We start from the raw sequence: 13,383 nt of genomic DNA on the forward strand, positions 1-13,383 counted from the left end.
AAATAAAGGATAAAAGTATGTTAACAATAAAAGCATAACTAGGGAAAGAGTAGGGTCCACTAATAACCACACTAGTAATTTGTGCATGGCACCAGAGGAGTTTGGTAGAGTTCTGAAAGAATACCGTGTCACATTTAACTACTGAGATGATGAAACCAGTGAGAAAGACTGTGATACGATTAGATAAATTAGCATAGACAGAGAGGATGTTCTGAGTCATTCTGTAGGCTTAAAAATAGATAAAACTCCAGGGCCAGATGAAATGTATCCCAGACTGTTGAGTAAGGCAAGGGAGGAAATACGAAGTGTGTTGACAATAATTTCCAATACCTTCCTGACCACAGGAGAGGTGTCAATGGACTAAGGAAAGCCAAAGTGGTACCATTGTTCAAGAAGGGGGCAAGAAATAAACAGGAAGCTGTAGACCAGTTGATCGAATCTTGGAGGTGAGGAAACTGTTGGAAAGCAATTCTGAGAGGCAAAATTAATCTGCACTTGGAGACACCGTGATTAATCAAGAATGGTCAGCATGATTTTAAGAGGTGGTCATGACTGACCAACCTGGTTGAAGAGATGGCCAAATGTCTAGGTGAGGGAAATGCATAACTTAATCTACTTTTGATAAGATCCCACAAGGGAGACTAATAGCGAGGGTAAAAGCCCATGATATCCAAAAAATTTGGCAAGTTTGATACAAGTTTGGTGGCTAAGTGGCAGGAAGAAAATATATATATAAAAACACACACACCACAAACAGCTAGAGCCACAACACCGATCCCTTTGAACCCAATGGACACAGACTTCCACTCACTTGACCATCAGCATCTGCTTCCTGCCACTTAGCCACCAAATTTGTATCAAACTTGCCAAATATATATATATATATATAGACACACACACACAAATGTACTGATCAACCATCCTACATTCAAATCTAAATCATATATATATATTTGATTTAGATTTGAATGTAGGATGGTTGATCAGTACATTCATGGATGATATGATCATTGATGGAGTCGTAAATAGCCTTAGATTAATGGAGGATGGAGATGGGCTGGTAGGATGGACTGATCAGTGCCATATGGAATTCAATCTAGGTAGGTGTGAGATGATGCATTTGCTTAGGACATACAACACAATAGAATACATGATAAAAAGTGAGATGAGAGACTGCAAATGACCACTAAGGCCATATTTGACAGTGTGGCATCCAGGAGCCCCAGCAAAACTGGAATCAGTGAGAATTGATTTAAAATCGCTGCTGGTTGGAGTCCTGGTTGGCACATAAGACAGTTGTGGTTATTGGAGTCAGTCCTCTTACCCATGTTAGCTGTGGCATAGAGTTTGAGGAGGTAGGTTAAGCTGTTATGCACAATCCTAGTTAGACCCCACTTGGAGTACACCTTAGGAAGGATGTATTGGCTTAGGGATGTACTGACCTTGGAGGGAGTATGGCATAGGTTTATATGCGGTTAGATTATGAGGAGACATTATACAAATTAGACCTATTTTCTTTAGAATTTAGAAGAGACGATCTGATTGAAGTCTTCAAGGTATTAACAGGAAAAAAAACAGGGTAGATAAAGATGAACAATTTCCACTGGTAGGGTATTCTAGAACTAGGAGGCATAGCCTGACAATTAGTTGCAGACCACTCCGTACTCCGTAGAGATGTTGGAAAGCAATTTGCACATAAAGGATTTTAGATGTTTGGAACTTTCTTCCACAACTGGCAGTAGATGCTGGATTCCATTTTTCATCTCAAATCTGAGAGAGATGAATTTTTAAGCAATGGTATTAAGGGGGGTGGAGTAGGCAGCAGATTAGCCATGATCTCATCTAATGACAGAACAGACTCGCGGGGCTAAATGGCTTACTGCTGTTCTTATGTTTATGTCCCTATAAAACATTGGTTAGACCAAGGCTACAGTATTGTGCAGTCCTGAAATCCACATTATTGATGGGATGTGATTGCACTGGAGAGGGTACAATGGATTTACTGGGATGTTGCTTGGGCTGGAGATTTCCTTATGAAGACAGATTGGGCAGGCTGGAGTTGTTTTCTTTGGAACAGAGGGGACGAAATGGGGACATGATTAAGGGGCATAGACGGAAAGAAACCTTTCTCCTTGGTGGAAAAATCAATGACTGGAGACAGGTTTAGAGGAGATGTAAGGAAATTTTCTTTCAGCTATAGGATAGGAATTTGGAACTGGTTACCTGTAAAGATGGTAAAGGCAGAAATCCTCAGCTTTTTAAGAAGTATTTAGATATATACTTGTGATGTCAAGGCATACAACGCTGTTGGCCAAGTGCTGGAAAATGCAATTAGAATATTTAAGTAGTTTTTGGCCAGCGCAGACTTGATGGGTCAGAGGGCCATTTTCTTTTCTGTAAACCTTTGGATTATACCCTCAGAGTTTTATGTTTTAGTAAGATCACCCTAATTCTTCTAAATCCTTATGAATAAAGGCTTAAACTGTCTAGCTGTTCTCTATATGTCAACCCCATTCGTCCCAGGGATCAGTCAAGTGAACGTCTTTTGAACTGCCTTCAATGTCAATATATCTTGTTTAAATGCAAAGTCTACACTACTCCATGTGTAGCCTCATCAACAGCTGTACAGTTCTAAGAATTCCTTATTTTTAAAGTCCAGCCTCTAGCAGTGAATGAGGAGGAAATCGAGCAGTGTTGAATTTTTTTGGGGTGGACTGGAATAGATTTCTGGAATCTTATCTGGGCCTTTCATCCTTAAGAGTTTTCAGAGTTATTTCGTTTTCTAAATCTGCAGTTGCAATAAAGCCTCTTTGCTCTCTCTCATTTCCACAGTCTTGCCACATTGGTACTCCAGAAGGCAGAGTGCTATTTAATAGAGAGGTGTTCTTTCTTAATTATTATAGTCTTTCAGCTGTTGCCCAACATGTATGTTGAAAAATCACCCAAGGTCCTTTTCCATTTCCTGGGCTAATTATGAGCTGCATATTGTAGGGTGCTTTTATGTTTGGCATTTTTTTAAAGTGTGTTGTAGAATCATAAGCTAGTATGCACAGAAGCCTTTTCCATCTGCTGTTTTGAGTAAAACTATCCAATTAATCTCATTCTCCCCTTTTCTTGAAAGTTTACTTAAGGAAACCTCTCTTAAAAAGAAATGTGCGAGATCATAGGAACTAGGAGCAGGAACAGCCATATAATTCCATAAGCTTGTCCCACACATAAGCTTGTCCCACACTCAGCCATGCTGAGCTTCTGAATATTAATATCACTTTTCTGATCTTTTGGTACAATACTTAAGGTGTGATTTGCTGAATCCCTATGCAATGACAGTAAGCACAAACCCTCTTGTGATTAATGCTAACGTAACATCTTGGATGTAGGTTTGCTCTCTGAGCTGGAAGGTTCATTTCCAGGCATTTCGTCACCCTACTAGGTAACATCTTCAATGGGCCTTGGGCGAAGCACTGGTGATAATTCCTGCTTTCTATTTATGTTTGGGTTTCTTTGGGTTGGTGATGCCACTTCCTGTTCTTTTTCTCAGGGGGTGGTAGATGTGATCTAACTCGATGTGTTTGTTGACAGAGTTCCGGTTGGGATGCCATGCTCCTAGGAATTCGAGTGCGTGTCTTTGTTTGGTTTGTCCGAGGATGGATGTGTTGTCGCATCCTAGGACAAGCTGAACAAAGACACGCACGAGAATTCCTAGAAGCATGGCATTCCAACCGGAACTCTGTCAACAAACATGTCGAGTTAGACCCCATCTACTGCTCCCTGAGAAAAAGAACAGGACGTGACTTCACCGGAAATGACATCACCAACCCAAAGAAACCCAAACACAAAAATAGAAAGCAGGAATTATCAGTGCTTTGCATGAGGCCTACTGAAGATGTTACCTAGTAGGGTGATGAAACATCTGGAAATGAACCTTCCAGCTCAACGAACAAAACCTCAACATCCAGAACCTCAACCTGAGCTACAAATTTTCTCAAAACTCGCTAACATAACATCTGTAGTTGCTTGGTTTACTTGCATGTTGACTGTGTTTCATTTACAAGGGCATTCAAATCCTTGGAGTACAAATAAGTTTCCATTTTTCCTACCAAAATGGATGTTTATATGTTTCCTCATGCAATGCTTTCTTGTCCAGTCACCTAACTGATCTACATCCCTTTGCATCTTTCTCCTCATAACTTTCCCACCTACGTTTGTCTCGACATGGTGTGCCTTTTAGCTATTTATGTACTGTACTGCAAGATATTGCTCTGTGTAGCTTTAAATTTTTTTTCTTGTGCTCCCAGTGAACAGGAAATACATTGTTCTAATTGTGTAAGTTCATTGACTGCTTCATGTCTTTGTATAACTGTCTACTATTTTTAAGAAAAAAAAACAAGAGTGGGCCATTGATATTCCAGTGTGCACAACCTCTCATTGAGTTCTATTTGAAATGCACTAAACAATGTCCCTTGCAGTGTTTTCCACACTTGCTAATAAAGAAAACGTTTTGAGCTGGAATTTAATGCACAGGAGCAAATGCCAGGTGCTAGTTGATTTCTGCAACTAGAGTTGGGCTGCTGCAGCTGCTGATGATCCCTGTATGTGCGGTTGCCCAGACATTAAAAGCACCCTAAAGTTCCCACATGGAAGTGGATAGGCATCCCACAAGACTGAGTTACCCTACCATGCCTTTATATTTAACTATCATAATGGAACTAAATGTAAAATTTAATGGAAAAACACTCACCAGCACCTAAGTTGAAAAAATAAGTAGGACTTCTTTTGATTTGGCATAGAATATTTGTGAGCTTAGCGCTGTATAAAATGTTGCACTCAATCTTGCAATTTTTGTGCTGCCTACATATCTTTTCACCATCTAGAAAGAATCCAAACATTTGCTCCTTAGATATTAAGTGAATAATTTCATATTTGCCTCTATTGATATCCATTTGCCCTGGTTTTGTCCATTCACTTATAAAACTTAGTGGGCGGCACGGTGGCACAGTGGTTAGCACTGCTACCTCACAGTACCAGAGGCCTGGGTTCAATTCCCGCCTCAGGCGACTGACTGTGTGGAGTTTGCACGTTCTCCCTGTGTCTGCGTGGGTTTCCTCCGGGTGCTCCGGTTTCCTCCCACAGTCCAAAGATGTGCTGGTCAGGCGAATTGGCCATGCTAAATTGTCCGTAGTGTTAGGTAAGAGATAAATGTAGGGGTATGGGTGGGTTGCGCTTCGGCGGGTCGGTGTGGACTTGTTGGGCCGAAGGGCCTGTTTCCACACTGTAAGTAATCTAATCTAATCTAATCTAAATAAAAAACCACTTCAATTCAAAAAATGTTCACTAGGCTAATATCAGATCCTGTCTTCCAAGAAGAAGTTGATTAGGTTGGGCCTGCACTCATTTGAAAATAGAAGAGTGAGAGGCCACACAAGATTTTGAGACACAAGATTCGTAGAAGACTTGACAGGGTCAATGAAGAAAGGATGTTTCCCTTTGTGGAAGAGTTCAGGAGCAGAGGACGTAATCTCAGAATAAGGACTTGCAAATTTAAAACACAGTTGACTGCCTGTATAGATTGTTAGAATTTTGTATTATATATTTCTATCAGATCTCCTGTCATTCTTCTATATAAGCCTAGTTGAGCCAAACTCTTTTCTCATAGCAGTCCTTTCATACCCAATATATTCCTATAAACCTTTGCTGGACTCCATTTGTGGCAGGTATACCCTCTCTTGGGTCAGGTGACCAAAACTGTACATTCTACTACTGGTGAGATCATATCAAGACCCTGTGTAACTGCAGTTATAAGGGGGTGATATCCCCCTTAACAGACCAAGACCCTCAAATAGAAAGCAGGGCAGAACACCAGCGCTTCAACGGAGGCTCACTGATGATGTTACCTACCTACCTGGGTGATGAAATGTCCGGAAACAAACCTCTCAGCTCAGTGAGCAAACTTATAACCTGAACCTCCACCTGGGCTACAAATCTTCTCAAAAATTGCATTTCATGAATTCTCTTCAGAACTCTCAATTCCACTTAGTTTTCTTTTGTTGTCATCAACCTTGAATGCATTACGCATTTGTTTCATTTTTCTAAATCTGTTGTATGTCATGAATAGGTTGGGCTTGAGCACTGACCCCTGAAGTGTGTCACCTATCACTGCCTGTCAACCCAGAAAAAGATCTATTTCTTCCCACTGTCTATTTCTTTCTTGTCTGTTGCCAAATTCTCAACCAATGTCAGCAGATTAGTCCCCAAACACGATACTTTAATTTTGCCCACTAATTTCTGACGTGGGACTTTATCAAAAGTCTTCATGAAATCCAAACATACCAGATCCAATGGTTATCTGTTCTTTTAGCTACATCCTCAGAAAAACTCTTGATTAATAAAGCATGATTTCCCTTTCATAAACCCATGTTGATTTTGTCAAATCCTATTATTGCTTCCTCGGTGTTCTGGTATTGCGTATTTCATAATGGATTGTAGCATTTTCCCTGCTACGTATGTTAGGTTAACTTGTTTGTGATTCTCTGCTTTATCTCTCCCATTTTTTTAAAAATAGGGGTTACATTTACCATCCTGTAGTCAGTAGGAAGTGCTCCAGATTCTGTAGGATTTTGGAAGATGAACACCAACACATTTTGTATTTTCAGGGAGACTTTCTATAGTATAGATTATCAACCCCTGGGAATTTGTCAGCCTTTAATCCCAGTTATTCCCTCTGAGTAGACTTAGTTCTGTAACATTTCAGATAAATTTGTGATATCCTCTTTTGTGAAGACCGATTCAAATTTTGTGTTCCATTTTTCTGTTATTTCTTCATTCTCCATTACAATGTCCCCTATTTCTGGCTCTAAGGGATGCAAGGAATGTGAGAAAATAGATTCTGCTGGAAGGTTATTGACCTGAAACACCAACTCAGTTTCTCTCTTCATAGATGTCACTTGACTTGAGTATTTCGGGCATTTTCTTTTGTACTTCTAGCATCTACAGTATTTTGCGAGTTGTAATGTTCTGTTTGTTTCAGCATTTTTGTGTATTAATAGCATTCAGCAATTAAACAAGTGTGTTCTCATTTTTTTCCTGTTTTTTCCAATTTTGAATATATTCGTTTGTTAATTGAGGCAGAAATTGATTCACAAACATCTTTCCCCTGCTTTCTTGCAATAAATAATACAAAATATAATGGAAAGAGCAAAGAAATGGAATTTTGGAGAGTTGGCTGATTGAAGTGTAGTCAGCTGAATAGTTAACTTTCCAAGATTTAATTTTAAATTGATCTAAGTATATATTTGAAGTGTATAACTGCAATTTTTTTTCTTGGATTAGGGAAAATAGACCTTTTTAATGTAAATATTCCAAATTTGAAAGAGATGCAAATACTTTGCAACTGTCTTGCAGGTTATTTGTAGAACAAGAGTCATAGAATCAGTTTGATATTGCAGTGATTGAATAGCACGTACATCAATGTAGAGGATGGTGGATGAATGAATTGCAATTGAAAGAAACCTCCCCTTGTATTTTTTTTCCCCATTTAGCATCGCTGAATATGGGTGCAAATTTGGAGGAAACAAAATTGTAGGGATATAGGGAAAGAGCAAGGGCAGGAATCTAAAGTTAAAACAAAGTAATGGAGAAACTCAAGAGACCTGGCAACATCTGTGAAGGAGGAACAAAGTTAACATTTCTAGTCTAAATGACGAGTTCAGAATTGAATTGAGCTGGAAAATGATCTTTATTCTGTTGACAAAAGGGGTGGGGAAATCAGTGATGACTCCAGTGGTGAGAGTGGCCAAAGGGAGCGCTACAGGGGCACACTGAGCAGGGATCTGAGTGAAGAACCAGTAGAGAATTGATGTGTTGTGACTTTCAATAATTCTGTATAAAAATTGACAGAGAGGGTGCTATGGTCTGGCGATCGGATAATGAGCACTTTGAGGGCTATAATGATTTCACGTTGAAATGAATCCTTTGGCTACTTTGACATTAATGGAAATGTAGTATTTTGTATCCACTTAAGTAATAGCACAATGAACAGTAAGCAAGGATAAGGCATTTGGGTCCTTTTGAGACTGATCCAGAATTAAACCAAATCATGGCACATCTACCTCTCCTCTATTTTCCTGCACTTGACCTCTTCCCCTTGATATCATTAATATGTAGAAATCTGTTAATCCTGGTTTTTGAATAAACTTGGTCATCTGAGTTTCCTCAGCACGCTGGTGGAAACTTCCAAAAACACACTACCCTCTCATCTGAGTTGCTGCCCCACTTTTCTATAGGACATCCCAAGAATCAATTCAGTGAAACTTTGTTGCACTTTCTCTTGATAAGCATGTACGTCCTTGGGTGAGTCCTCCCATTACTACTGGTGTTGTCTCCCCTAAGTGTTTTGCAATTACAGCACATCATCTTTACTCCTGTACTCAAATCTCCGTGCAATAAAGACTAACATGTATTTGCTGCCTTCATTCCTTTCTACATACAGAATAGCTTTCAGTGACTTATGAACAAAAATGCGCTAGGTCCTTTTGGATGTAAAGCGTGAGGAATTGGGAAGTGTTCAGCAAATACTCGATACGTTACTGTATGCTGACTTAGCCTGTCCAAATCTCTCTCAGCCATTTTCAAATCCTCCTAATCTCTTTCTCACCTGGTTTTGTATCATCAGCAAACTTTAAAAATATATCACAGACAGAGGTTGCTGGAAATCTCAGCAGATCTGGCAGCATCTGTGGAGAGAAATCTGAGCTAATGCTTTGAATCCGTCAACCCTTCTTTGGAACTTCACATCCTCTTTTGCTCACTAACCTCTTGAGTGGGACCTTAATAAAACCCTTCTGAAAATCCAAATTCGCTACTTCACCGGTTTCCAACTTGTCTATTCCATCAGTTACATCCTCAAAAACTCCTAACAGGCTTGTCAAACATTATTTCCTTTCATAAATCTGACTCTCTCTGCCCAATCCTACTATTATCTTTTTATCCTTTATTCAAAATACTACCACGTTCCCTACTGCTAATGCCATGTTAACAGACCTGAAGTTCTTTGTCTTCTCTCTCCTTCCTCTTATATATTTGGGTTACACATGCTACTTTCCAATCTTCAGGAACCATTCCATTAATGGAATTTTGGAAAATAACCTCCATGCATCTACTGTCTCTGCACCTTTCTCTCTCTTGTTCTAGGATGTAGCCACCTCTTTCAGCATTCTGGAATATTAACCTTTTATATCAAGGAAGTGTTAATATCATTGGGAGGAATTTTTGGTACAGCTATTCAAAGCTCTGGTTAGAATACATCTTGAATACTGTGTGCACATATGTAATGGTGCAGCACAGTTTCAATGGAATCTTGCCAGCTATTTAAATTAATGAACATTAATGTGGTTAGATTATGTAACCTTCCATATACAAGCAAAATACTGAAGATGCTGGAAATGCCTAACAGATCATGCAGCGTCTGTGGAGAAAAGAACATATACTGTTTCAGATGTGTGACCAGTATGTAAATTGAGCTTGCAATCTCTGAAATCGATTAGAGGGTGATTTAATTGAGATATTCAGTATTTTGAAAGGAAATGATAGAAATGTTTTTCGCTAATGAGGGTATAAATTCATAAAATAGAACCAGTTGGGACAAGTTGGAACAAGTTTTTGATGGCAGGCGTGGATCTCCTAGAAAATAAATCTGTAAGTGCCAGCTCAGTTCATAATTTTTTTTTGAAATCAGTAGATTTTAGCAGGACAAGTATATCAAAGAGTATAAAGTCAAGGATTTAAGGTGCAAATCAGTCATGGTTCTATCACTGGGTAGTAAAGTACTTAAGGGTGCTACAGGTGCTTGTTATTTTTAATTCCTTTTCTTTGAAGTCAGAATCTGATTTTTCCAGTAAATATATCTTCTGCACTCTAAACTAGCAAGGTACATTTTACAAATCATTGGAAGTATCCTTAGCTTGAGACTTTGATGTATTGATGTGAATTTTACAAATGATTTTCTAAGCTCCTCGTTGAGAGCTTCAGACAGACAAACACTAATGTATTTGACATAGGAGAGTGCATGTGTTTACCATGTGGGAATCCTAAAATTGTGTTATTGTTCTTAAATAAATGTAAATGATGTAAAAGTTTGGGTGAGGTCGGAGGAGGAAATATTGTTTAACACTTGTTGACACTCGAGGGAAGCAGAGCTTTGCAAATTTGATTTATCAGGGTAAATCTTTGTAGTAGTAATATTCATTTTTAAAGACATTTTCAGCTGCAAAGCATTTCTCATAAGAATGTTGTCTACTCAGACATTACTGGACTGCTTAAAGAGTCTAAAACTTGCCAAGTGATTCTTTTCTTCTCTCTTGTTCAGCCAAATTTATATCCCACAGTTGGACTGCAGACACCAGGGGAGGTGATAGATGCTAATTTTGGACAGCATCCATTTGTTTTTGATATTGAGGACTACATGCGAGAATGGAGATCTAAAATTCAGACCCAGATTGAAAGATTCCCTGTAGGAGATCGAGAAGGGGAATGGCAGACAATGATTCAAAAGTAGGTGATACATTGTCTGTTATCTATATTAGCATTTTTCATTTAAAAACTTTTAAAGGAATTTTCTTTCCTGTGACTTAATTGTGATTTAGATTTAAAATACATGGATTTCTTCTTGCATCTATTAAATGCAGCTTGTATTTCTTAATGTTAAATGCTACAAAGTATATACTGATATTTCAATACTTTTTATTAACTAAAATAAATCTGATCAGTGTACTGGAAACAAATGTTCACCTTAATGCTGCACTTTTAAATCTTGGTAATCTTGCCGTATTCGTAAATGTCTCCTCTTAATGCTATTCCAGTAAGACATGAACTGACCTGGCCATAGACCACAGCAAGCAAAATAGTCCTGCATCTAACAAACTAAAAAAAAATCATATTTCTGGGGCAGGGAGCAGGCAATAAACTTGAAGTTGAGAAACCTTCCTCCTCTCCTATCCAAAGGAATCTTTCTTTTTCTCTTGTTTTCTTTCTCTTTTCCCCCCTCCAAGGTTTTCAAAGCTACAAAAAAGGTTGTTTTGATTTCAGCTAAGAATAGCTCAGTGCTTTGCTGTTGCATGGGCTCAAAGATTGGCGTGTAAGTTTCGTTAAAAGGTGGTCCTAGTTACCTATTAATTCTCCAGTTCATCTTACGTATTTTTCATTGTTTAACATAATAAAGTTTTCTTCCCATGATCTACTCAAGCTCCCTTTCTCCATTTTTCCGTTTCTTGCACATGTGCCCATTTACTCATCTCCTGTCACACCTAAACTCCCTGTCTATATCCAGTGCATGTGGACACTCTCAACCTTTTTTCTTTGCCTATCTTTTCTCATACACATGTCTGAGGTCAACCACTGCCCTATTAATTATATGTTATTTGTTTTTCTAAATATTTTCTAATTTAACTTGTGTGTTTTTCTTTACCAAGAGTATCCTAATAGGAAGAAGAACTAATGTGATACATTACTTTTGTAAATAACTCATCGATTTAATAAATTAAGTACTAGTTTGTCAATGTATATTTAATGCATTTTTGGAAACATAACTCTTGTTCTGTGTATGTTTGATGTAAATGCTGCTTCTGCAAATATATTTGCCGGGTCATAACTCTGCAAAACATGGTACCTAAATTATGAAATCAATGGGGAAAACATGATGTTCACGCTTGCAAGACTGTTTCCATTGAGTTTGGTAAGCATTTCCTGTTATTGCACATATATAGCCTGGTGTAATCATCTTTACAAAATTTTTTTTTAGAAACTGCAGTGTGTTGTCATGAAATACTGCTGAGCCTGTAACATTTTTTTAAAAATTCAATTTCTAGAATGGTTTCATCTTACTTAGTGCATCATGGTTACTGTGCCACAGCTGAAGCCTTTGCTAGGTCCACAGGACAAGCTTTCCAGGAGGAGCTAGCGTCCATTAAAAATAGACAAAGTGAGTATAAATTGAACTGTAGCTTGATTCTGCTCAATGACATATTTGTTTTTCAAAAGGTTTTTTAAGAAACCTCTCATCTTCTCTTCTGAACGTATTCAGCTTTTTCTTTTGTGTAAATGTCCAAAAGATAAAGGTCTCACACTTTTTTTTAAAAAAAAAGTTTGCAGAAGATGCCAAGTTTTGTGGCCTGGTAATGAGCATATGAAAGATTGAAAGCATACTGTCAACTAACTTAGCAGACATTCTGAGCAATGATGGACAGATTTTTATCTAGATAAATGTAAGGTTACATATGATAAAACCTTAAATGGGTGTGTATATTGGAAATAGTTAGAACAGGGTTTAGTTCTTTTTGACCATCACAGAAAACCTCCAGTCGACTTAAAGTTACAATTAAAGTTGTAATCCAGTTGAAGACATTTATCTTGATGCTGAAGCAAATTATCTTGATGCATGAGTATATTTGGGTTATTGTTTACTGTTTCAATGGTATATTTGATGTTTTGGGAAAGATTTAGTGACAGTTTGCAATTAATACACCTTTTGTGTAGCCTAATCACTAGCAAATGGGAGAAACTGGAACTCAGACCAGAGTACAATTTACAAACAAGATTTTAAATGTCATCCACTTTCAACTCCTCTGCCTTGTGATGTTGCAAATAACGCATGTAGTTCAACATAGTTACTGCAATATTTCTTCCTTATCCACTACTTGGGCACATTCTCCTTGTGTAAAATTTCAAGCTTGTTTATAGGCGTGTAGTTTCCTTCAGGTTGTAAGATTATAAATATTAGACTTAGATCAAGTATGGAGGAAATACATTTCTTAAATTTTTAGAGTTGGATCAGTTACAGAATCGTCATTTTGTTGAAGACTGAAGAAAATTGGTCAATGATATTACTGCTTGGAACTGCAACAGGAAAAGTTTTAACTGTATGTTGTACAGACCAAGATGTGTCAGCACCTAGTCATGAATGATGCTTGAAGGGTAATAAGCTTGAAGTCTAAGGACTGAAACTGTCTGAATGAAACACTGTTATGAATGTAAAACAGTGTCCATGCTTTTGGGGTAACAATACATTACTTTAGAAACATGAATTTGCAGAATATTAATTATATTATAGATCTTGGTTTTGTGTTATGAGGAAACGCAGCTGCGAAAATGTGACAACCACATTAAGAGGATAGAAAATATATTAACTCCACTTTATTTTTTCTTTGGTTTTACCCATTGATGAGGGGAAAGAAACTTGAAATGTTATAGAAAAATAGTAAAAGTGATGCAGATCTGATGTTCTAGAATGATCCAATTCAGCTTTGATGTTTCTCTTAATTATTATAAAAAGAATCATCATCTGCAAGTCTGCAAAGTTTTTTGATCACTTATTCTGTATTCTACTCTCTTGGT

The 13,383-nt window shown here is 37.9% G+C and overlaps 1 protein-coding gene across 3 annotated transcripts in view; it reads left to right on the forward strand.

The window, feature by feature from the left end:
- Window positions 1-13,383, forward strand: part of ranbp9 (RAN binding protein 9) — a 98,620-nt gene that overhangs the window by 52,107 nt on the left and 33,130 nt on the right. For all 3 annotated transcript variants that reach the window (XM_043719041.2, XM_087978658.1, XM_043719042.2), the window contains 2 exons: window positions 10,361-10,545; window positions 11,859-11,971. In XM_043719041.2, coding sequence (XP_043574976.1) covers window positions 10,361-10,545; window positions 11,859-11,971 — 298 coding nt within the window. The remainder of the gene's footprint in view (window positions 1-10,360; window positions 10,546-11,858; window positions 11,972-13,383) is intronic.

The sequence above is a fragment of the Chiloscyllium plagiosum genome, unplaced genomic scaffold (genome assembly GCF_037043375.1).
Source record: "Chiloscyllium plagiosum isolate Xiang-an unplaced genomic scaffold, Cpla_swu_hap1 HiC_scaffold_34, whole genome shotgun sequence".
In the NCBI taxonomy this organism is placed as follows: domain Eukaryota; kingdom Metazoa; phylum Chordata; class Chondrichthyes; order Orectolobiformes; family Hemiscylliidae; genus Chiloscyllium; species Chiloscyllium plagiosum.